Source organism: Zalophus californianus, chromosome 6 (genome assembly GCF_009762305.2).
Source record: "Zalophus californianus isolate mZalCal1 chromosome 6, mZalCal1.pri.v2, whole genome shotgun sequence".
Taxonomy (NCBI): Eukaryota; Metazoa; Chordata; class Mammalia; order Carnivora; family Otariidae; genus Zalophus; species Zalophus californianus.
The window spans coordinates 94486555-94512507 of NC_045600.1; the positions used below are offsets into that span (position 1 = coordinate 94486555).

The following is a 25953-nucleotide window of genomic DNA, read 5'->3' on the forward strand; positions in this document are numbered from 1 at the left end:
TGGGTTCCATATAACCTTAGCCAGGTGTGACCTTGAGGAAATCATTACCTTCTCTGAGACCCAGGCTACTACAGATATGATTTTAACAGTCATTTCACTGGGTGGTTAGAAGGATCAAATGTGTTCCATGTGGTAGTGACTAAACCAGCACCTGCTGTATAGTAAGCCCTCACCAGAGACCTGTCAGATCTCTGTTTTAACATAACTAGAGCTTTCTTTCTTATAATTCTGGTGTTTGGGTAAAGAAATATGAGCATGTTAGCAATTAGGTCATTTCATGTGTGTTTGTCAAGCCATTAGTTCATATCACCTAAATGGAGTTTGGGGCTATTAAGTGGCAGCTTTTTATAGAATTCTGAGGTTATGAATATTACCATATTTTCACACAGTTGGTATTTCAGCTATTGATTGTAATCAGAGGTGTGGTAGCCTTTGTGGTTGGTCTCCCCAAAATCCATTCTACTTTCAAATAATCTAGGAGAATTCTGTTAACCCTGTTTATGTTATTGGTGATTAGTTTAGGACTATGTGTGTCTCCCAGTCCCAATCATTGAGACAAGAGGGGAATTATGCTGTTTAGAGGATTCTGGAAAAAGTGTCCTCCCTCCTACAAAGGAGACATGAAAAGAGACAGTGCCTTTGTGCATCTTTTTTTTTTAAGATTTTATTCATTTATTTGAGAGAGAGCGCACACAAGTGGGGCAGAGGAAGAGGGAGAAGCAGACTCCCTGCTGAACAGGGAGCCCAACCTGGGGCTGGATCCCAGGACCCTGGGATCATGACGTGAGCCAAAGGCAGACCCTTAACCAACTGAGCCACCCAGGCGCCCCTCTTTAATTCTTTTTCATAACATGTTTTAGTCTAGATCTTTGCTGTCCCATACGTTAGCCATTAGCCACATGTAGCTAGTCCATATCGAGATGTCCCAGATGTGTAAAATATGAATAGGGCTTTGAAGATTTGGTATGAAAAGAGGACTATAAAATATCTCATTAATTATTTTATGTTGTTTACATGTTGCAGTAATATTCTGGATGCGTAGGGTTAAATAAAATTTATTATTAAAATTAATTTCACTTTTTTTTAGTACTGAAATCTACTTTTTTTTTTTAAAAAAAGACTGCAATCTGTAGGGAAAGGGCAACAGGCTGGTAACTCAGGCAGGGTTCCTATGTTGTAGTCTTGAGAAGAATTCCTTCTATTTCAGGAAATAGTTTTTATTCTTAAGGTCTTCAACTGATTAGGTGGTGCTCACCCACATTATGGAGGGTAATCAGATTTACTCAAGGTCTACTTATTTAAATACTAATCACACCTAAATAATACCTTCACAGCAACACTGGTTTTTGACCAAATAACTGGTGACCGTTGCCTAGCCAAGGTGACATATAAAACTAACCATCACAACTCCCATACTCTTTTCCTCTGCTCTAGAATTCATTTGCCTTCTGTAAATGAAAAAAAAAATTAGTATGTTATACTCATCAAGAATTTGAGTTGTATTGCTCTCTGTCGTTTCTTATACATTTTGCTCCCCCTTCCCCTTATTGTCAGCAGCATTTATTGTCTTAGGAGAAAGATGAAAAACACACAAGCAAAGGAAACACCTTTGAGTTTCAATAAGGGTTTTTCATCTAAGGTATAATGTTTATATCACAAGAGAAAATCTGAGAAAATAGACAATTCGGGCTATCTATGGCAGAGGGGTAAAGATTACAAGGGTCAGGGCAAAGAGAAGACAAATAACTCAGATGTAAGTAGAATCCTAAAAAGCCATCCCATGTCTCATCCACACTCTGTTTCCTAGTTGGGGGTGGGGTGCAGAATAGAAACTTGAGATAAAATTCAGAATTCAAGAACTGTGGAGAGCTCTATCTGGACTTTGAGGTAGAGCTCAGGAGAATTGCAAGCTCCACAGAGGTTTCTTGCATGTGGCATGACACAGACATGGTTGAGTAGAAAAGCCTGAGACAGTCATGTTCCAAGTCAATGAAGTTCAGGAGATTCAAATCATTTTGTTCACCTCAGTGGGGCTTGGAGGGACCCGAAAGTGAGCCAAACAGAGATGCTTATTGTGAGAAAAGAGGGTGGAAATGGCTGAGATATGTATGAACAGATGAGAAAAGACCAGATTGGAATGAGGCAAAACATTTTTTCCCCTCTGGACATTGTGGTATCTGGATATAATATTGTCTGTCCATCTAGTATGGACAGATGATGACTGAATATTTCACAGACTCCCACACCCCTCAGCTACTACACCAACCTTACCTAAGTCAAAGGCGACTATATATCTCCATTTTCCTGGGATATTCCTGATTTATACTAGTTGCCTCATGCAAAACTCTTAAATAGTAGTTCCTCTCACTAAAAAAGTGTCCTAGTTTGCACTAAAAATTATGTGGGCACCCAAGTAAATTCTCAAAACTTAGATACAACATATGAGAAAAAGTGGAAGGCCTGAGCCAGTTGAGATTTTTTTCTTCTACCTGGAAAAAGGAAGAGGAAAATGTAAAATAGAAATTAAATTCATTTATGGAGAAAATAAAGTTGAGTTTTCAGCAGACCTGAGGGTCTGTACTGAAATTCACATCTTTTCTAATGTAAAAGGCACCTAAAGGAGCTGACATCCTCAAGTCCATTACACCATGCACAAACCATTGCTTCAGTAGGATAGGATATATGATACATTTTATGTATTTAGTTTCTGGCTGAAGTTCTCATAGTGCCTTTATCCTGGGAGCAAATGTAATCCTCACTAATTTATTATTATAAGATGGTAGAAAGTAAGGGATACTGTGCGAAGGGCTTCACCAGCCCAGCTAAGGGGGTTTGGACTATATTTAAAGGAGTGAAGGAATGGGATTTATATTTTAGAGCCTTTCCTGAGCAACAATGCAGATGATGGACTGGAGGCAGAAGGACTAGTTAGGACGCTCCTGTGGCAATCTGAATGAGAAACGAGTCTGATCTGACAGTGAGGGTGCCAAAAGACAGATTGGGGAGCCATTTAGAAAATCAAAGAAAAAATATTTGGAGATCAATTTTACAGTGGCAGTGAGAAACAAAGAGAACATTTGTAGAGGGAGAGAATGAGTTCAGTATTGGACATACTGGCTTGAGGTTCCTGTGGGATGTTCAGGAGATGATGGTTTTTCAGGTGAATTTTTGGGTTTGGAGTTTGACATGAAGATCTGTATGAGGAACATGTGATTTGAAGGTACCAGCTTGTAAGAGTTAGGGAAAGTAGTAAGCATTGGGAAAAAAAAAAAAGAAAAGAGGAAAAGATATAGTGATTACTTTTTCTTAGTCTCTCAGTAGATTATATATAACCCGAGTAATTTGTATGTTGAAGTCAGGCTAGCAGGTATTTTTCAGAAATAAAAATAAAACTCAAAACACTTTATGAACTTTTTTGTTGGGAAAATGTAAATAGGAGGAATTTATCTTCGACCAGTGTTTCTCTACTAGGAGACATTTAACAGTGTCTGGAGATATTTGGGTTGTTGTAACTGCAGGGGGTCTTGGGGGGACTGTTACTGGCATCTGGTGGTAAAGGCCAGTGTTCTACTAAATACCCTACAATTCACATGATAGCCGTCACCAAACAAAGAATTAGCTGGCTCAAAATGTCAATAGTGCTGAGGTTGAGAAACCTCTGCCTTCGACAACTGAGCTAAGAATTTTGTTGAAAGAGCTAAAGTCATCCTTAAATTGTTTTTCTGATCAAGAAACACCACAGAAAGACTTTGATGTAATGCATGAAAGTACCTTGATACCTTGGCTGAGAAGTCCATTCCAGTTAGCTTTTCTGACTCAAAAGGCCACTTATCTGGTCAAAAGCTCTTGTGTGCCCAGGAGCGCTCTGGGTGCACATCATATTGAGGGCTCCAAGAAAGTAGAGCGCTTTTACCGGCTGAACCCTACAACATAGGTTAGCAGCTGATGCAAAGTTCTACATGGGAATGGATGGTAAAGCATATACTGCCATAGACACCTAAAAAATGAAGGTTGAAAATGGCTATTAATTTGGCTACTGCACTGTCAGATATGAGGACCAAAGGTGGTGAAGGTGGTCAGCAACATAAGATAGTGGTTAAGAGCATGGGTTGATGAATCCAACTCTCTGAGCTTGCAAGCCTCTTTCTTTGTCCCATGCTTCACTGGTTGTGCGATCTTAAACAAATTACTTATCCTCTCATGTACTGTACTCTTTTTCATCTGTAAAATGGGGATTAGTTTAATACTCGCCTCAAAGAGTTGTGTTGGAGAGTAAATCAAATATTACTCTCAGTGCTTAGGGGAGTGATTGAGGCATGAGAGACTCAATAAATTCATCTACATGGCTTTGGGAGCCTAGCTGGTAGCGGGTGTTACCAATGGAGCAAAAGAAGACCTAGACCCAGCCCATTGCTTCAAAAGTGACCCTTCTCTAAGGGCTTCCAGGTCACTGACACAAAAGTATTTGTAGTATTAATGCTGGGATGATGATAATACTTCTTGTTTCTTTTTAATCAAATTAATAATTTGCTGGTCAATATTTTTTTGAAGTGGTGACATTCTTGCACTTGATTCTACTAGTTTCTACCATAATGAATGAGACTAGATAAAATAGATGCATCCTTTTCACATTGTAGTTCTCATAAGCCTAATGAAAAACTGGGAACCACAGATAAGACAGGCAGTTATAAAAGACTCTACATGATTTCAGAGCCTGAATGTAGCACCTGCATGCGTACAAACTACTCTGTAATATTTAAATTCTTTTGTCGATGCTTACTAGCTGTGTGGTCTTTGGGAAATTACTTTCTGTGTTTCTGTTTCCCGATTTATACAATGAGCATTGAAACTATCTCATGAAGTGGCTTAAAGATTAAATAAGAAACGTATGTAAACTATTAGGCATAGCACACACAGAAAATGTGCAGTAAACATTAGCTATTAAAATTTTTGTATCTAGCAAACACAAATGTATATGTGCAAAATTTACGTGACTCTTTAAAGATACCCTTTGAGATGCCAGAGAAATTTCACATTTGCAGTGTGGTATTTTGAGGCTACTTTGTGTACTATTGTGCTTTCCTTCTAAGAACCCCGTGGTAAATTTTTGTGAAGCACAGATGTAGGTGACCTTCTAGTCCACTGGATGACAAGGCAGCATGGAATATTTTGACCAATATTCATAAAGACTATCCAAAAAAACAAAAACAAAAACAAAAACAAACCCCTTATGAAGAGCTACATACTCAATATTATTTTCAGCTGTTTAAAATTTCACTATCTCACACTCATTAATCACACATTACGCTCATTAATCACATTACAGCGGAGGATCATTAACAACTATGGCCAGATGTGCAGGAAAATCCCCTGCCTGGAAGCCATGGCTGCCAGATACCTCTGCAGACTGAAACACAGCCAACTGGGTCAGAGAGCGTGGAATGGGTGACATCGCTGGGGCTCAGAAGAACCACACGGCCCGCGGAATTCCTTGAGCTAGGATCCTAAACAACCGGAGATACGCAAAGATAGGACCACATATAGGGCAAGCAGAGATAAGACACTCAAAGATCCCAGATATCTCTTCTTGTGAATAAATTAAATCTACCAACATTTGAATTTGTAACTTGGGAATTGACCTGCAATTTCAGATTAATCAAAGTTCTCAATTTTAGTGATTCCTTAGCTGTATTGCCTCTCTCTCTTCTTTTCTCACGTTAGAGTAATAATCACTTTGTAATAATCATTATTGGTATTATTCACAGTTGGACAATGCAATACACTATGATTACATTTCTTCTTTCTCTTCATTTGCTTAGTTTTCTGTCATACATAATCCCTGTCACTAATTCATTACCAAACCCATCGGATAGAACCCGAAAATCACTGTCAGTACAGTCAAGGTCACCAGCACTCTTCTGGAGCCCTCCTTACTGGAGTCCTCACTTTCTGCTACAACTAGCCAGGTCTACAGCAGTAGACATGCCATCTATCTTCACTATCCTCTGGGGAATTTCCTTCTTTCCTATGTTCCATGTGCTGTTCTTTCTTGGTTTACTCCATTTTGTAGGTGGATTATATCCTCCAGTATTTTTTATGAGAAAAGGTGTATAGAATAGATAGAGTGGCAAAATACCAAACTCCAGGATGGAAATGGTTTTCACAGGATATTAAGTCACTGCCCCATTTTCTTTTAGTGTCTGGAATTGCAGTTGAGAAATCTAATGCCCTCCTGATTTCCTGTCATTCACAATGAGGAAAAGTTCTCTTCCTTTTTCTAAAGATTGCGAGATCATCCCTTTGCCTCCAGTGTTCTGAACTTTCACTAGAATATGCTTTTACATGAGTCATTTTCATCAATTTTGCTGAACCCACTATGGGTTCTTTCAGTCTGGAATCTGTTTCATCATTTCTGGAAACTTAGCTTGATTTTATTTTCCATGATTTTCTTCCCTCTAATTTCTCTGTTTACTCTTTCTGGATCTCTTATTAATATTTTCTTATATTAGACCTCTAATTGAATTGATATTTAAATTTTCTTATTGTCTCTCCTATTTTCCTTCTGGGAGATCTCTCCAATTATATCTTCCAAACATTTTTTTTTTTTTAGAAAAAAAATGCTAGCTTTTGAATGCGTACATGTATGTTTTATTTTCTGTTGTATTCAGAATGACTAGAACAGTGCCTGGCACATAGTAGAAATACAAAAAAAAGGTGTGTTGAATTAAATGAATGCAAATTCCTGAATGTTCTTTTTTTATAGCCTCCTATCTTTATTTCTTGAAGGTAATTTCTGCTCTTATCTCTCTGATCACATTAATTATAAATGTTTGGGGATTTTCTTATAATATTCTCTATTGCTTGTTTCTGCTGTCTCTTTCTACATGTTTGTTTTGGTGTCTCTCTTTTGTATTAAAAACTTTCTTCATATATCTGATGATCTTTGGATTTCCAACTAGTGAAGCACAAAAATACCTTGTGTTTGGGTATAGGTTAGAGTGCTGGGGCTTCACTATGATGTTTTCTGGCGGTGTTTCATTGGAAGAGCGTGAGTAGTCAGACTCTGTAGATCTTTTTGCCTCAGGCTGTGTTTTTTTTTTTTTAATTTTTAAAATTGTGGTAAAATATACATAACGTTAATGTTACCATTTTAACGATTTTTAAGTGTACACTTCAGTAGCGTTAAGTATAGTCACATTGTTGTGCTACCAATCTCCAGAACTCCTTCATCTTATAAAACTGAAACTCCTTACCCCTTAAACAACAACTCCTCAGTCCTCCCTTCCCGCCTCCTCTTCCCTCGCACGGTAACCACCATTTTACTTTCTGTCTCTATGAATTTAATTACTCTAGGTTCCTCAGTCAGTGGAATTACACAGTATTTATCATTTTGTGACTGGCTTCTTCCATTTAACATAGTGTCTTCAAGGTTCATCCATGTTGTAGCCTGTGTCAGAATTTCCTTCCTTTTTGAAGTTGATTAATATTCCCTTGTATGAAGATACATTCTGTTTATCATTCATTTGTTGATGGACACTTTGGTTGCTTCCACCCCTTGGCTATTGTGAATAATGCTATGAACATGGGTGTACAAATATAATTCTGAGATCCTGCTTTTAGATATTCTTTTGGATCTATACCCTCTAGAAGGATTGCTAGATTATATGGCAAGTCTGTTTTTACATTTTTTAGATGTTCTTTTGGATATATACCCTCTAGAAGGATTTCTGCATTATATGGTAATTCTATTTCTAGTGTTGTCCATAGCAGCTGCACCATTTTACAGTCTCACCAACATAGCACCTGAGTTCCAATTTCTCAGTCTCCTCATCAATACTTGTCATTTTCTGTTTTTGTTTTATTTTGTTTTGTTTTTTGATAGTAGCCATTCTAATGGGTGTGAGGTGGTAACTCATTGTGAGTTTGATTTACATCTCCCTAATGATTAGTGATGTTAAGCATCTTTTCATGTGCTTGTTGGCCTCAGGCTTGTTATCATAAAATGCTCATCTGTATCTTGTCCAGTGTTAAGAAGAATGGTTATCAACATCTTTGGAGCAAAACAGAAGGGAGCTGGGGTGGGGGTGTGGCCATTAGTGTACAGATTTTTACCCATCCCTTGTTTTCAGGATGATATCCCTGCTCTCAGCAGGGCCTAGTGTCCTGAATCCAGAATCTTTCCTATTTAACCTGTCCAGGTAGGGAACTCTAGGTGTCAGCTGGACTGACAAATAGGGGTGGGAATCAAGGAAATTAATTTTCTTTCACACAGTTTTCCTGTACCCCCCACTTTCAAAAATCACAGCTGACTCCAATTTCTGAGCCTTTAAGGAGCCCTGAAAACACCATGCTTCTCACTTCTTGGCATTATCCTCTATAGCATTTATTTGCTTTCTGGTTTTTAAATTTTTGCTGTTGTTATTCCTTTCCCCATTCTCTATTTTTCTTTTGGATTTTTGTCTTTTATCCCAGTATTCCAGTGGAGCTTTAGGAGAGGGCAGAGATAAATGTGTTTTCATTTTGCCATTTTAATTGAAAATCCTCCTAGTCATTTTATTATTATTCCTAGCCAATACTCTTTTTTTTCCACTTAGGGAGGAGGAAAGGATGGAACAAAAGTAATAAGATGTAATAAGACATTTCACCAAACTTTATTAATAAAGTAAAAATAAGGATGAACATTCTTCTCCAGGTACCTTCTGTTGGTGTTTAATGCTCCTGATGCCATGGTCAGCCCTTTAACCCTTCCTGGACTGAGATTTTCTGACCTGTTCATTAGTTTTCAGATTTTAACCCAATAGGAAAACATTTCTAATATATATCAACCTTAGTGGGAAGGTAGAATTTGATATATACTATTTTGTTTTATACATGATCTTTCAGGAATTCATTGACTTTCTAAGCTGTGGTATACTTCTTTATAAGTACTTACATGTTTTGGTTTGGTCTATTCATCACACTCATGTAAAGCTATAGAAACATGCTTGCTAGTGTCATCTGATAATATGAAGACTGATAGAAGTAAAGAGAAAAGCTACCTGTCATTTTGTACAACCTTAGATGGACCATGGCCTGTCCTACTCTGACATAAAACATTCTCAGAGGATTATCTTTCAGGACCCAGAAGAAAAACTATGTGCTATTTACTATTTATTATTACCCACTGAGCTGGGGAAAGCCTTGACCTTTAAATAAATTGTTGAAAACTGAAACTAGCCCTTGATCCTGGGAGTACTCAGTTAACATGAAACATTTTAAAAGAAGAAACTTCTGTAAGACAACCTAGTTAGCTTGTTTATGCCAAACTGCTCTCCCAGTCTGAGTAAAAAGCTTGTTTGTGCATTGGAGTGCCGTTATGATCGACTATAATTAAGATTATTATAAAAATAGGCATTTTGGCATGTGTAGTGATTTCAATTATTTATAATATTATATTCAATAATAATAGTACAGGCAGATGTTGCTTGAGAAATTGAAATTATTAGTCCCAGTGCAGAGATGAGAAAATTGAGCTTCGGAGTATTACATGAATTCCTTTTCTGATGTCCCACAGCTAGTGAGAAAGTGAAAGAGGGAGGACATAATGCCCATACTTCAGACTTTCTATTCAGTGCCCGCTACAATAAAAAATACTTGCATTGAATTGCATAGATATTTGGGGAAAGTGATCAAGGACAAAAGAAGTTAGAAGTGGTATAAATGAGATTGAAAGGTATTAGATACAGAACCCTCTCCTCACCTTCTCAAACCATTCAGTGACTTCCCTGTAGCCTGGGGATTTAATTGTTGTGTGCTTTACCTGGGCCTGGAATTGTAGATATTTGGCTGGTATTTTGGACATGTTGACTGACACTTTGTAAAAAGAACACTATAAAGATTCCTTCACCAAAGCTACCTATATTTGCTATAACATGTACTCATTTTAGCAAAATGCCAGAAGTGGAAGAACTTCTCACTGCTAGTCAGTTTCCAATAAGAACAAACTTATGAGCATGAAGGTGGGCGTCCCGGTTTCATTTCTGCCTGGGGCCAGGAGCCAGTACCTTTCTCAAGGCAGAACTTCCATGCAATAACTCAACACCCTCCATGTGAGCCTCTACATCCTCTGTCTTCTAGCCTCACAGATCAGGTGCCCTAGGCCTCCCTGCTGGGACACAGCCTTCATTTGATTTGCATACAGAACTAACTTGAATGCAGTCTCCTCTCTTGAGAACAATCAGAGGAAATGGCTTCATTTGGAGGATGAAAGTAAAATATCTCCACATTTACTAAATACCCTGGCTTTTTAGATGTTCACAAAGAATGGAAGGATAGACTTGTGCTATTTCCCAGAAAAGCTCAGGTGGTAGTGGAATAAAGCAGAGTTTTCTTCAGAGAAAAGCTTGAGCTTGAGAGAAGGTAAAGAATTGAGATCCTAGTAAATAAAGAAACAAAAGCCTCATACTACCAACATGTACGAGAGCAGAATCTGACTCCTGTACTAAGGGAAATGATGAATGTTTTCACATTATGGGAACCGCTTTAGCACAACCTTAAAATAGTGCTTTCGAGATGTGTGAGGACATAGAGAAATTTGTCTCTACACTTTAAACCTTTTCTCTTCCACAAGGATTTTGAGTAAGAATACGCTTTGAACTAGAGCTAAGAGAATGGGAAAGAAAATTTCTAGCCTTGAGTGTTGCTGCCACCTACATGGCAGGAAGACTACAAACAAAACCCAACACCTTTCCAGGCCAGAATCAACGGCAGTGTGCTTTCTATGGGAACGTACTTTAGAAATCCCCAAATGTCTTTCTTTTACTTGACTGTCCCAAAGATCACTGAAATGATAGTATTTTATATTTTTGCCTCACTTCCTATCTCCAATCGGACCAAATGGTTTTGCATAGATTGGTGGAAATACACTGATTATTTGGAAATAGAGGCTGATCCAAGGATATCTTCCTTATAAAAACAATCCTAAATGCATCCTGATCCCTGTGGCTATGACTGTTTTAGGGATAGGATGGAGGCTCTTAATCTGTTACAGTTTTGTTCTTTTTTTCTTTCTTTCCTTTTTTCTTTCTCTTAGAATGGAGGCTCTTAATCTCGCTGTTATAGGTTTGTTCCTTCCCCTTTCCTTTCCTGTTTCCCCCTTCCTCCTTTCCCCCTTCCCCTTTCCTTTCCTTCCCCCCCCCCCCGCCGCACTCTTTAAAACACAAAGGAAAAATTAAAATACTGTTTCTCTGTTGATTATGATTATAAATTGATACAAATGGAGATAACGTAGATGGGAGAATTCTTTTGATATAGATAAGAGAGATTATTTCTGTTAGGAAATGTAGTCCCCATTGCACAATTAACAGAAAATCTCTTTAAAAGGCTAAAGGAAACTTGTGATATGTCAAGAACACATCATAGACTGTCCTTTTGTCTTAGATGGCATCATCTGAGGACACGATGCTCAGTTACTGAGGCTGTGTGAAAACACCTTCTCTCTAGAAAATCCACATGCAAGATTGAAAAGCCAATTATGACTTTACAGATAATTACAATTAAAGTAATTGCGAAGTGAAGAAATGACAGGTTTGCCAGCATGTACCAACCACTTGTTGCTGTTGTTTAATGTTATGAATACTGGTCTTTTGCTGTCATTTGGCACTTTGCAGATTTAGGCAGTGTTAAACTAAACGTGTACAAATTACCTTTGGTGTTTAAAACCTTAGATCCTTGAATGAAAAATGAGTGCTACCTTCCCAATTAGTAGTGTATTGAAGACAGAAGGGATCCCTAAAATTGATGATAGGAAAACATGCTCTGTGCAATGAAAAAAAAGCATTTGGGGAAACAATGTCAAAAGGAAGAACCATAGATGCCCAGTATTTCCCCCTGTACACCACTAGAAGTAAGCCATTTCAAACATTCTCAATGGTCTATGGCTTTAGTTTTCATAGGATATTAAACTAAATATTTCTTACCATTTGTATCATTATAATCATGCTCATAATGATGCCATTGTCACAGCCTATTTACCTGCAGTATACTTTCTGGGATAAAGGTGAATCTATCCAGACTTAATGAACAGGCCTAAGACTAGGGGGTGGCCAAAAACTCAGTAATCAGGATAAATGTATTTTAATACAATATTGTAATAAGTCAGATTAATACCCCCAATCCGTGATATCAAAATTTAAAATAAAATAGGATCTGAGAAGGTTGGGATGAGGGTGACAGGAGGGAGGGAGCCATCCCAGTCTGCCAATGAGATGAGATGAGGTGAACTGCCGTGTCTTCCAGGGGTCGCAGGTTGGATGGAAACCCCCCAGTGGCATGCTCATACTGGGAGACTTGCTTATTTCTTGTTTGCGCTTTTCCCATACATGCCATCTGTAGGTTCCTTGCTGATGAAATCACAGCACAAAATGGTCTGGGGACCAGTGTACACAAAGCCACATAACTTCGTCAGACAGAAATCCACTCAAGACAGCTTTAACTTTGCAACTTTTTTGGTCATGCTATTTTGAAATTATTTTAAAGTGCTCACTATGTACATATTTACAAAGCAATGACTTTCATATTTAATTAGACACAACTTTGGGTACTTGACATGTACAACAAGATTTTGTGGAGAATCAAAGTATACATAGTCATGCTTTTAAATAACTGTGGAATCAAAATGTGTGCAATATAAAATTTTAAAAATTACATGAATAAGCCCATTCTGTGGAAATAAGATTTCAGAATCAATTGGAATTAATGTATTCTGAGCCTTCATTTTAAACACATGGCATAAAACTGAATTCTTAAAAATTCAATTATTATAATGTGCCCTCTAAAGATTGAAGAGAAACACTATCTTTTCTAAAATGTTCACTTGAATAATTATAATTTTTTAAAAAATACAGAACGTTGGAGGGAAACGTGCAAGGAAGGAAATGAAAATCACCCAAAGACTACCATCTAGAGATAGAATGTTAATATTCAGCAAAATGTTTTCCTATCATTTTTCTAATGGTGACATATTCAAAGTAGCCTTAACTTAGTTTCTAAAATAGCAACAGAAAGTTTCAGGCCTGAGGCCACCTCTCTAATTGTGTATTTATAATATATAAAATTTTACCTTATATTTGAAGTGCCTTACAGTTCAGATTGCTTTCCATAAACCATCTTGTGGAGCATCTTTCTTTGCCCGAGCCCTGGGAGGGAGCTTTAGATGCACTATCTGAACACAGGGTGGCGAGACCTTGGTCCTTAAACTTACATTCTTTTTTGGAGTCTTTCCTCAGCAATACAGCCAGTATATAACTCCACAGTGAGTAACAGAATCCCCACTTGCAAATTTGAAAATATGATATTCCTTGGAGGGAACTAGATAATCATAAACATCACCAAAATTAATGCCAGAAGAGGAACACAAGACGATTTTTTAAATGAGTTATTTATTACCACAACATGAAAGACTCTGGATACAAACAAATGAGTTGCTTGCTAATATAACTGCTCCAGTTGTTACCTAAGGCTAGGCCAAGAAAGGATAAATACCTATTCAAGAAGCCATCAGTTTTGGGTTTTTAGCTGTGGTACCAAGAGGTTAGGGTCACCATGTGGTTGATCCAGGTAATTGGGTGGCAACTTGCTATTTAAGCTCTCCTTACAAGAGACATTGCTGAAACATGCTGAACATAAGTCAATATAAAGAAATCATTTTTAAACAGACTAGTGGATTTGTCTACATTTGCACATGGATATTTGAGAACATTATTTAAATGTCTTTCTCCAAAACTCTAATTTTTACAAATTAAAAATTTTAACAGCTAATGGTGTTGGCCTCCAGAATTCATATTGATAAAAGATTATAATTAGTCATTCAATATGAATTATTAAATTTTAGCAACTGCACAATGTGATGCCAAAAAAAAAAATCTTAAAAGATCTCATTTAGTAATGTCATGGTTATGCCAGTTCTAATTTCCTATATCTGGTGATATCATAAAATATTTATCAAGGATTCAATATTGGTTTCCTTAGACCTGGGAAATGCTGAATATGGCAACTGTTTAAACTTATTTTTAATTTTCACTGAAAAGGGAATAATAGAGCCAAGCTATAAAAACAAAGAAGCTTATTCTTAATAAATATACCAGAACTTGAGCATCCAAGTAAGTTTTAACTATTAAAATTGCCCACTTAAGAGAATATATACATATTTGATATTGCCATCTTCAAAAATGTTCTCGGTATTCCTTCTTGTAATGGCCCTTAGAACCTATACACAGCATGTAAGACAATGTTTTCCTTGCTACCTTTATTTTGAAACTTGTTCCAAGTAGCTTTGAACTATTTCCAATGTGTGTGTATGTGCGGGGGGGGGGGCGGTATATATGATGATTTTCAAAAGATGATAATTTTCCATGATTATTCATATTGACAATCTTTTATTCTGTGAAGTAGAGTAATTTCAAGCAATGACATATTTTAGGGGGAAAAAAAGAACACAGATTCATGTCTGCTTTAAAGGAGTCACACTCATTAGGTGTCTATGTTCTGGTATATTCATCCGGGTGAGTCATTATAAGTTCCTTAAAGGTGGAGACCATGCTATTCCAATGTATAGTTCTCTAATCTCCCCATTGCATCCCAGCATAGCACCTGATGCTACTGCCTCAAATATGTTTGTTAAACTGAAGTGACTGGAACTTCCCTATCAGATAGATAGATAGATAGATAGATAGATAGATGATAGATCATATATTTAACATTTTATTTCCATTTTTTATGGATTAGGCAATATTTGTATTCATATGCACACTAATCTTTTTGATGATTTTCTATAAATCCAGGAATTATGCAATATAAGTCACAACCAATAGATCACTAAGGGGTTTAATAGATGAACACTTTGTTCTATTTATATTGCTTTGCATATTTTAATAATTCTTGCTAGTCACACTTCTTTCTGGGAAAAGAACTACAAGAGTTTATACCTAATATGGATCAACTGCAATGTGCTGTAAGTAGATATATAGTTCACATCTATATGGCCAACAAGATCAATGTTTGGCTAAAGACATTAGCTTCTATGTCATTAGAAGTCCAAATGAACCTGACCACACAAGATTGGTCCCTGTTATACTGTCTGTCACTTATTTGGGCTAATTGATGACTAAATGGAACTGGCTATTTGTTGACAACATTTCATGCCTTGATGAGATTTACTGCAGGGTGACTGATCCATATTAAAGCATATACTAAAACAAAATGTCCTAACCTAACAAATCGAATAAATCTGGTAAAGTTTTAGATTAGATGAAGCAGTATTAAATTTGGGGAAGTATTGTATGTTACACATTTAATAGCAATGTGGTTTTAATGTTTCCAGCAACTGAAAAGATGGAAGAAAATCTAAAACTGTTAAATTTATGTCTGCAGACTGGCATTCCTTGTTGTAAACTTCAAAGGAAAGTAAGAATCAGGAATATAGAATGATTTCAACAATGACTTTCTAAAATTAGATCAATTCAGATATTTTCAATCAGTAATTACATTTTCAATACACTCTTCCCAAAGTATTAGCAAATCTACTTACAACCTAAAAACTTGACCAATAACAGCATAGTTTTTATACAACAATAAACAAATGGCATGCTTAGGTTTCATCATTTGTCCAAATCCAATTCCTATAGATAAGATTCCATTTAGCATAGCTTGCAGGAGCACACCTTCGCTATCCACGAATGATGCCTTGGCTCACCTAGAAAGGAAACAGATTATCAGGTTATATCGTGAAATAAAGAAGAAAGAAAGAGGGAAGGAGGAAGAAAGTGAGAGAGGAATGGAAAAAGAGATGGAAGAATGAAAGGAAGAAAGGAATGAGAAAATAAATGAAGGAAGGGCAGATTTACCTATAATTTCTTATCTCTTTTCTATCCTGAAATACAGTATGTTAAGATAATAAAAAATATTCTTATAAGCTAGGCGTCAGATAAATATATTTTAATTGCACACATTATTAATATAGGTTGTTTTTTCTTTTAATTGTCAACAAAGATTAAAGTTTTCAACAAGATGATTTGGGCCAAAAATTAATAAATTTCAAATTATCTCTGTTGCTCTAGGGAGAAACCCACAACCGCAATTTTAGGATCAAAGGTTATAAATGTTAGTTGAAAAATGGTTTGAATTATAGAATCAAAAAAGCATTTATTTCTCAGACTACTTGGATGATTGTTAATGTAGGCTAAAAAGTATCACTTGATCTAAATTACTTTGACTAGGAAACATATTGGAGCACTGTGCCTTAGTAAGCTATTTCTAAATACATTTATATTAATGACATGATCATGCGTAGTAACTCCCCCTCCTACTGGCAAAGACTCAAAAAGCTAGTTATTTGTTTTATTTAAATATATATGTGTGTGTATAAGCCTAGAATTTTACATGTTTTAAAAATTATTAGGTTGATGCTTACATTTTTCCATTTGGGCAACTTTTTAAGAATGTTGATATTGTTCAACACAACTAGAAGAAAGGGTTTATGTGTTTTTACTACAGAAATTGTTCTTACTCCTAGAACATTTTTTTTAGCACTAACCCTAAGAAGTGTGTTCTCGATAGCTATGATTGATGGGCTGCTCACACATTCCACATTTTTTCTGCTTCATGCATCATCATCAGCCATCTCCAACACTCCAGTCCTAAATCTGTCCTACTTTCTGTTACCTGATTTTTGCTGTTGATTCATGAGCTAGAATAGTAAAAGGAAAAAAAAAAAACCCTTCGCCTTGGCTTTTCACAATGTAGTACATCCCCTGGAAACTGTGAGAAATCTAGTTTTGTTCATCAGATTCATGCAAATGCAATATTGATTGACAATGATGTATATAGATCTATACACATAATGTGCTATATAAAAACCACTAAAATGTTCTATTAATGGCAGAATGCATACTGATTATAAACTACTTCAGAATGATGTGAAAACGCTGATGTGAATGCCTTTTTTTTGGTACTTTCAAGCTCTCTCTTGTCACTACTATTTTCAGCTGAAGCTATGTTTAAGTGCACTGTCCCTAGTGCACTAGGAAGTAAAATTCTTAGTTTTCCAAGACAGTAAGGTGATAAAAGCTCAAGGTCTCTCATTAACACTTGGATAAAAATTGTGAATGTCACACTAAATTTTTTATCATCATGAGTGCAAAGATGGGGGACAAGGAACACTTTTTATGATATTCAGGAGAATAGGAACTGAGCTTTAATCACTATGCATGAAGCAGTTAACAAGAAGTTAACCAGCAAGAGACTGCACTAAACTATTTTTGTGATAGCATCTTTCAGATTCAGAAGTGATGAGGCTTTAAAGAGCCAAAGAAAGAAAGCCTAATGGCCCTAAAATCTGAAAAAAAGGGAGCTGTAAGTTCACAATGTTGTCTCGGTGCTTCTATTACTAGACATCAAAGTTATTCCCACAGGTTTTGGGAATGTATAAATGCCAGTGAAGAAGCCAGTAGACTTCACAGAGTGTAAGCCAGAAACTTCAATCTGGGATTCACCTGTGAGTCAAAACTCTTTGCTAATGAATTATTCCAGGGAAAAGACACTGCTAAGGGAGAACTTAACCTATCAGACAAGACCTCCAGGTTCACTAGCAGGGTCAGAGTGACAAGAATGCTCTGGTCTAAAGTTGCTTTGCCAACCTTAATGGACTGCAGGCACTCACCTGGGTATACAGCTTGAACCAAAGAAAGAGATCACAATGGCATAAGGAATAGGTAGAGTGCTCTAGAGACCAGGTGAACAACCACTCTACCAGTCCTCTAAATTGTGACCTATATGCACATTCCGGCCCATTTACAAATGGGTCAGCCTCGTCAATTCAGTGCTGGAGAAGCAGTGATGTCAATGAAAAAATAAACAATCTGCAGATTGAGTTCAAAACCCTTTGCCTTCCAAGATAATGCATAAAGTCAATCTTATTTTTTTATATAAACTTAAAATTTTGATTTTATTAGACATTTTCAAATGTTGCATCAATGTTTAGAAAACTTTAACTTCCCCTTTAAAAAAGTAAACTATTATAGTTTTCTGTGCTTCAGTATCCCTTTGTTCTCTGCATATGCAAAGGAATTGGTATCAGCGATATGAAGCTCTAAAGGCAAAGGAAAATGATGTTCAGGGGATTTGCAAAGAAAAGATTTTATTTGGAAAGAACAATATATGAGGCAATATTCTTGAACTGTACTTGGATGGAAAAATGATTTTTTGTTTTCATTTTCTATATGCCGTTTGAACAACTGGTTTGTTCATTAAAAATGATGTAATAAATTTTTTGGTCATTTAGAGTTGCATAGATAAAACCATGTAAGGTCAATAACCATTAAAGCTAGGAGACTGACCACATTCAACTTTGTAACGGGGGGATTTTGCGCATACATGAAAATATTAAAAGGACTTTTAAGTGAACAATAATATGCCAGGTGAAAATGGTAAGAATGATGCGTTCAGGTTTAGATGCACTCCTGTCCATATAAGGAATAACAGATATACCAATGCAATTAGAAGCTCAGCTACTGAAGCACCTCTATTGGTCTGACGACATCTTCCCAAAGCTTATCCCTTAAAACCCCCAAATTTGCCTTCTCGTCTAATGAAGGTGGTTAATGTGCTTTCCAAAGGAACCCCACTCATACGTGGTAAACAGAGGTAACTCAACCACCAAAGTAACATTTATAGTTTTGGAGCCTCTCCCTTTGAATGGCTTGGTATTTTTTTAGTTCATTTTTGGACACTGAGATGTGGACAGTCATATTTTCATGGTTCAAGAAAGTCCCTTTACGCCACCAATTTCACAAACCTTCCTTCGGGTTCAGTTTTAAGAATTTTCCCCCTCAAATGCTCATACTTCAAGGAAATGCACTCTCTCATCAAAATCTTTCTTACTAAACAAGCACCTCTGTCAGAAGTGTCTTAATTTCTTATCACAGAATTTTATCCACACAAGGAGCAATAAATAATTCATGTCATTGCCTCTTTGTTGTGTGTCCCTGAACTGCACAGAGCTGGAAGGCTGACAGCTGTGTCAGGACAAGCACCAAAGATCTGACATGACAAGTGACTAACAAGTTTCTTTGAGTTCATAGTGAAAGAAGACAATGGCCCAAAGTGCAGAAAGAAATCCTGAAACAAAATAAAACTGCTTCTTTCTTTTTACCTAAGTGTTTGCTATGAGCTTATTTCCAACCCACAAGCCCTGGTCATTTTATAGGACTGCCCAGCCCCCTTTATTCCTCACACTCGCTTGGCCATTTACGCCTGGCCACGGATCAATATGAGCAATTCTTGGAGAAATACGATGTCTCCATGACAACCAAGCCACAAATTCTCAGTGGAAGGCAGTGAGACCAGTAGTGAACTCTCCAGAGGTTTCTAGGCCTATAAGGCAAGATGTCTTAAAATGCAGGAATGGACAGAGGAAAAAGCCAGAGTAATTCATTCTTTATTACCAGTTTAATGATGTCCGATGTACAGAACAGTACTCACTTTTTAAGTTAAGATTCTTTATCAGTACCTATCTTTTCTAATTTATCTTCATTTTGATAATACCCTTTTGTTTATATCAATCAGATAAACTATGGAATATTTGAATTTTACTACAATTCCACTCATTGAGGGATGCCTGAAATGTATTCTACTTTTGAGATGACATAAAGCCTATCTTTTCTTGCCAAAAACAATGAACACTTAGGTGAAAACTTGACTCAGGGATTTAACTGCCTCGGGTTGATAGGAAACTGTTTATGAAGACAGTTTAAAAATCTAGTCAAAAGTAGGTAATTTTTGTCAAAACTAAAAGCAGTTTTAAAACACTTTGATGGGCATTTAATGCTACCGGCACCCTCTCCCTTTTGGAGTGGGACTAACCTACATTTGTTTCTTAGCTATTAGGGCAGGAGGTGGGGTTCACGTTCTGATTAAAAATTTCTGTCGGCGAGAAAGATGCCATTTCTCAGTTCCATGGGATGCCAAAGCAGAAGTGTGGTTGAGAAGAGACACACGGCAGCAGTACATCTTTTGAGGAATCTTGGCGTAGTGGAGGGAACTGAAATACAATGCCATCGCCACCGGGCCTATTGGGGTTCCGAGATGACATAGGGGACCTGACATAGATTGCAGGCTGCACCTTTCACTGAAAATTAAATCTCAGTAGCTCTCCTCGGGGAAGGATCAGGGGACTGTTTGCAGCTGCCCCCTGTCAGCGAAGGCTACAAGATTTGGAAATCTCTTAACTAAGCTGACAGGCCACAGAGAGGATGAATCAAAAATCTGATACAAGGATCAGCACACAAAGATGCAAGAGGGTCGAGGGCACACAGCAGCCAGAGAAAACAGGAAAGGAAAGCGTTCCTTGGGAGAAGAGAATTAACTCTTTCACTAATGGTAATAAGGAAACTTCTAGCACCTTATGGCTTTGTAGTGATTCGGACATGTCATTCAACTTTCACAGGATTTTTTTTCTCTTTTGATTAATTAGTTGTTAAAGACTAGGCATGTTTTGAAACAAGACAAAAACAGAAACAAAAATCCATGCTTAAGTGTTTCTGGCTCTATCCTTCTGCTACATTTCTGTCTATTCTCTCTACAAAGAAAACACAAACCTAAGTAACTTGGGATGTGGGTAAAGTTTATGGCATGAGGAAGGGTTATCACTTTCTTTTGTTCTGTTTGTTCTCAGTAGTTGATGTATCCATGAGTCCATTACCGTTATGCTAAAATCCTTTAGTCCCTGTTAGAGAGCTGGTTGTATTTAGAAAGGTGAATAGACTGTAATGATGGCAGTCTGTGTCTAACTTTCCACTTCCGCTCAATCCCATTATTTGAAATATTTAAAATGCTGCCATTTCTCCAGTTTTCAATCTCGGCCTCTATTAACCAGTTTAGCCTAAAATTGATGATAATGAACTAATAGTGTCAGCTTCCCTTCTCAGTCATAAAGCCTTTGTACTTCCTCCAACTGAATACTTGATGAAAGAGGCAAAGGTAACAGCTCCACACTGTGACCCCTGGAGGTGACCATTAATTTGATAGCGCAGCTGCTAAGAGAAAACAGCATTACAATGTCCTCCCCGCGACCCCCTTCCAAGGACCCCAAAGCTGTGTCAAATTTATCATTTTATACTTGACTATTTTTAAGTGGCTTTCACCTGGACTCTCAGACTCTTCCAAGACGCATCTGTCAGGCATGTCCTCAGTGTCTTGGAAGTTTGCCGAGTTTGAGTTGCTGTCATGCTTGACCGGACTGACTGGAGCTATTAAAAAGAGAGAGAGAGAGAGAGAAAAGAGAGAGAGCGATGAAAAAGTAGTAATAAACAACATTAAAACATTTCCTTTCAGTTCCACAGATATTTCCAGGGACACACTATGTAAACACAAATAATAAATTGAAATAAAATGTATCCTCTAAGTATGTATTGGCAGACATATAATTAGTTGAAAAATCTATAGATGAGACTTTATCTTACAAGAAAAATAAGTTCATGGCGTCAGCTTAAAAGCTACAAAGTAACAAAGTGATCCCTCCAAAGTAGAAATCATATTTTTAATGCATAAATCTAAAACAATATCATCAATTAACAGCCATGGGACACAGACAAAGAACATGGGGCTGGTCAGTTAAAAAGAGCAGCTCTGCATGGGTGCTGTGGTTCGTCTTGTCACACAAATCACAGCTGATGAACACTTTCTATAAATTTTGTTTCTCCTTCATCAAATGAGAAACTCCAAACACCAAAAATAAATAAATAAATAAATAAATAAATAAATAAATAAAAGCCCTATGTAAATAAAATTTAAAGTACAGAATAGTTGGCAAATGATTAATAAGTAGGGCCACTGTTTTGAATGGTGACTTCAGACAATCTGTCATCATCTTCTGAGTATGAATTATGAACAGAAATGGGAATGAGCACAGAAATCTAAAACTTTCTATAAACACATAACACCTCTAGCTCTGTTAGAGAAACAGACTCAAGTTTCCACATTTTTGCACAACTTGTAATACTTGGTCTCAATTATCTCCGTAAGTAACATATTTCCATATTCTATTCATTCAAGGAATCACTTGTGGGGAAAAGTGGACATTGTCTTCATGAAAAAAAGTCAGTGAATAACAAAACAAAGCAAGACCACAATAATATAAATTATGTCATACTTACTTGTATGAAGCCAAACTACATAAATATGTATATTATTGACTACTGCTAATTTTATCTATTGAAAATTACTGCAGTAAACACTACTGTCTCTTCAGGTCTTGATAACACACACAACATATTATTTACAGGCCATAAATGCAAGCAAGAAAATATATAAGCCATACATGAAATGATATGTTTGTTGGCACAGGGGAGTAGGTCTGGCCACTGTTCCTAAACCTCCATTAAAAAAAACAAACAAACAAAAAAAAGAAGATAGCAGGAGGGGAAGAATGAAGGGGGGGAAATCGGAGGGGGAACTGAACCATGAGAGACGATGGACTCTGAAAAACAAACTGAGGGTTCTAGAGGGGAGGGGGGTGGGGGATGGGTTAGCCTGGTGATGGGTATTAAAGAGGGCATGTAGGTGTTATGCACAAACGATGAATTATGGAGCACTACATCAAAAACTAATGATGTAATGTATGGTGATTAACATAACAACAAAAAAATTTAAAGAAAAAAATTAAAAAAAAGAAATGATGGAGCAAAGTCTGGAGGCTGTGTCACTTCACACACATACTCGGTAAGTGACACAAAGGAACGCCTCCCAAGGTCCAAAGCAGCATGAGCAGAGCCCACGCCTCTCACATTCCTCATCTTATTTCCACGGAGTGTACATAGCATTGGTGATCATAACCTGAAGCCCACAATATACACACTTTAAAGGAGACTAGGAACATAATTTCGGTCCAAATATTCTCATAAGTTTCACCAGTCCTCTCAGAACACAGGTAGTTCTCTGTTCTCTTAAAGTGTGTGCATAGAGTTTGAATTCACTTCTCTGAAACCTTTTATCTGAGAACAAAACATGGGGAAAATGTATGAAATTCTGGCATTTAAATTTTCCAAAAAAAAAAAAAGGAAGTAGGTACCATCTGTTTTATGTACCTCTCTGTCTGCCCTGGGCCATAAGAGGTATTCTTTAAAAGACTTGTGGAATGAATGAGTGAACGAGTGAGTGAAGCAGACGGATCATGCTAGATGTCCTCCTGATCTGAGAGGGTATGTGCTTTGATTTATCTTCAACTAAATCCAATCAGTTCTTGATTAGGCCCACTTGAGAGTACAAAGGGTGCCTATTTGTAAAATGGTGGTGCAGGTTAGTCTGTAATTTGGAGGAGAGACACATATAGCCTATGTAGTTATTGGTGTAGCTGCATTTAATTTAATTTTCCTCAGTTTAGATCATACTTACAGATTATTTTGGAATCCACTGATTTTTGTAACACGTTGAAGTGGATAATTAAATGCACCAAAGTTGCAGACACTGGTCAAGATTTACTGGACTGTCTTAATAATGTTTTTATTTCTATATATCTTATTAATTTTCTGAAATATTTACATTGATATTTATCATAGGGAATGAATCATACAGCTGAATCTATTATTAACAGCCAGTGCGTTAACGCCTGTGTTTATTTGGGCAAATGCATTGCACTTGTCCCATATACTGTTCTTTTAAAACTCTCATCCCCTCATTCATTTACTTATTCTTCCAGCAAGACTCTGTTCTAGATGTAGAGCCCTCAAGAAGGAAGACAGCATGGTATTAAAACAACAAAGTAAATGCCTGTAACAATTTCCAGTGGCAAAAAAAGTGGTTCCAGCATGAACTGACAGCCCAAGCCTCTCAAAAAAGTCAGAAAGCTAGGTGTAGCTGTAGCTGCATGATCTTCATTAGACTCACACTAGTAGGTACCATGCCGCTCTTTCTGTATCTACCTCGGATTTTGGAGGGTGTCATTTGTGGGGGGGTAGGAGAGTAGAAAGAGTTAGCCTTCAGATATTTTGCTTAATTGCATTTTAACTTCCAAATTTGAGAGGGTACAAGATTTCTCATTTTTACTGGCTAATTTATAGAGTATTTGGTTAAATTTACTACAGAAGAAATACCTACCTTCTGTCAATTGGGACCAGCCGACATTGGAGAGGTTAATCATTGCCACTCCACTTTTTTTTTTTTTTTTGATAAGCTAATCTTTGCTGTTGTTCTTTCGGGTGTTTTCTGTGATGTTTCATCATTAAACTCCGACAATAATGAATCTTTCAAAAAATAATGAAATCAACAAATACTGATCTAGTGTTTATTCTGGGTAGAGGTCTGTGATAGACTATGCAAGGGGTAAAAAAATTAAAGGCACTTTTAATGTGCCCTCATACAACTTGTGATCTAGTCGAGGTACAATGAAAAGTAGTAGGAACACTAGAGACAATATTCCAAGAATGACATAGTTTTTAGGAATGCAGAAGTAATTCTCCTGTAGTAGGGGGATTGGGAAGTGAATTTTGAATTAGATCTCCTTGAAAAAGTATATGGGTAGCCCAAAGGGAGCTCATTCAAGGCAAAAGAAAAAAGGTGTAAACCCAGGCATGGTAAAAAAAAAAAGTACATTAGCCTAGTGCCACACATGTATTTAACAGAATGTTGCTGCCTACTTTTGTATGCATTTTTAATGAATTCTCCTAACGTGTCTCTTTGAGCTTTTCCTAAATTGCTGTTGTGGCTAATTCTTCTCACCTGTAGAAGTTAGCTATAGACAGGTTTTTCCTTGCCCTAAATAGTCAATAATTTGATCTTTACTGATGGTGGGCCCATTTATCACAGTAAGTTGTCCTTTCACTATACATATTGACTTTTATTTATCGATACCAAAGTCCATTTGTAGCTCATCACTAAAGTTCTTGGATATTTTCAGTAGTTTTTGAAGATGCATTTTAAAGCTTGGCAGAGAGATAACCTCTGACATCAGTATAGTGCAAATGATTGTTAGGTTCATCCTTAACTTAAAATCAACTGTTTATTTCATCTGTAATGGATTCTGAAATAGTCCACATTTGGGGGATGAGGAGCAAAAAAGACACACTCTTTTTGACAGTTCTACCACCAAAAGATGTAAGGCTATTCCATTTACTCATCACACACCTTAAAATATTGACAACTGAAGGGCCAATGTTCTAAATATCTTTGTAATATCTTTAATAGCTAAATAGAAAAGTCCATGTACTTTGTATGGATGTGTTCAACTATGCTGTGTTTAACTATGACTATAATTCTAGATCCTAAAGAAATGAATAGTTCAATGGCAGAAGAAACCCAGAGGATTGCATGACAAAGACACTATAGAAAGACCTACTGTAGGACAATGTGATAACAGGGTCATCAGTGGTTACGCTCCTTCATCTCCGTCTATTCTCTAATTTGGTTTCAGTTAACCTCTAAAAATTCCCACCTTCCCTTTGTCATCATTTGCAGAAAGATGGTATTAGGTTTTAAAAGTGGCTAGGCTTAGGCAACAAACAATTCCAAGAACTATTCCCCCTGACCCCAAGAAGAGAATAACCACTGAAAAATGTCCATTCACCTCCACAAACAGCAGCTAGTTCTTCCAAGTAAGCCAGTTCTGTAGACTAAATAGAGCCCTTGTTAAAGATCCATGTCATTTACAGTGTAAATAAAATCTGCACTACAAATAATGTTTTCAATACAATGACTTATGAATGATTTAAAAACAGATCCCATCCATCACATGTATGGACTTTTTGGAAGTATTGGGGATATTTATAGAAAACCATTAATAAAAAGATATAACAGTTTGAAATGTTGGTCTGAATAGGATAAACCACTGTAGTAGCAGATAAAACTCAGACAAAAATCTTAATCACATCTTATTCAAGGGCATAAAGTAATGTACAGGTTGCAGAAGTCAGGGAAAACTAAAAGCTG

The 25953-nt window shown here is 36.9% G+C and overlaps 1 protein-coding gene across 4 annotated transcripts in view; it reads right to left on the reverse strand.

Annotated features, from left to right (window-relative positions):
• Window positions 1–13417: 13417 nt before the first annotated feature.
• The window catches only part of WDR72 (WD repeat domain 72), a 219275-nt gene continuing 206739 nt past the window's right edge, over window positions 13418–25953 (reverse strand). For 3 of the 4 annotated variants that reach the window (XM_027572311.2, XM_027572313.2, XM_027572312.2), the window contains exons 19-20: window positions 21177–21281; window positions 15675–15730 (exon numbers count right to left, since the gene is read on the reverse strand). In XM_027572311.2, the coding sequence (XP_027428112.2) occupies window positions 15675–15730; window positions 21177–21281 (161 nt within the window). Of the gene's footprint in view, window positions 15731–21176; window positions 21282–25953 lie in introns of all 4 variants that reach the window. The other variant, XM_027572310.2, reaches the window with a different exon arrangement.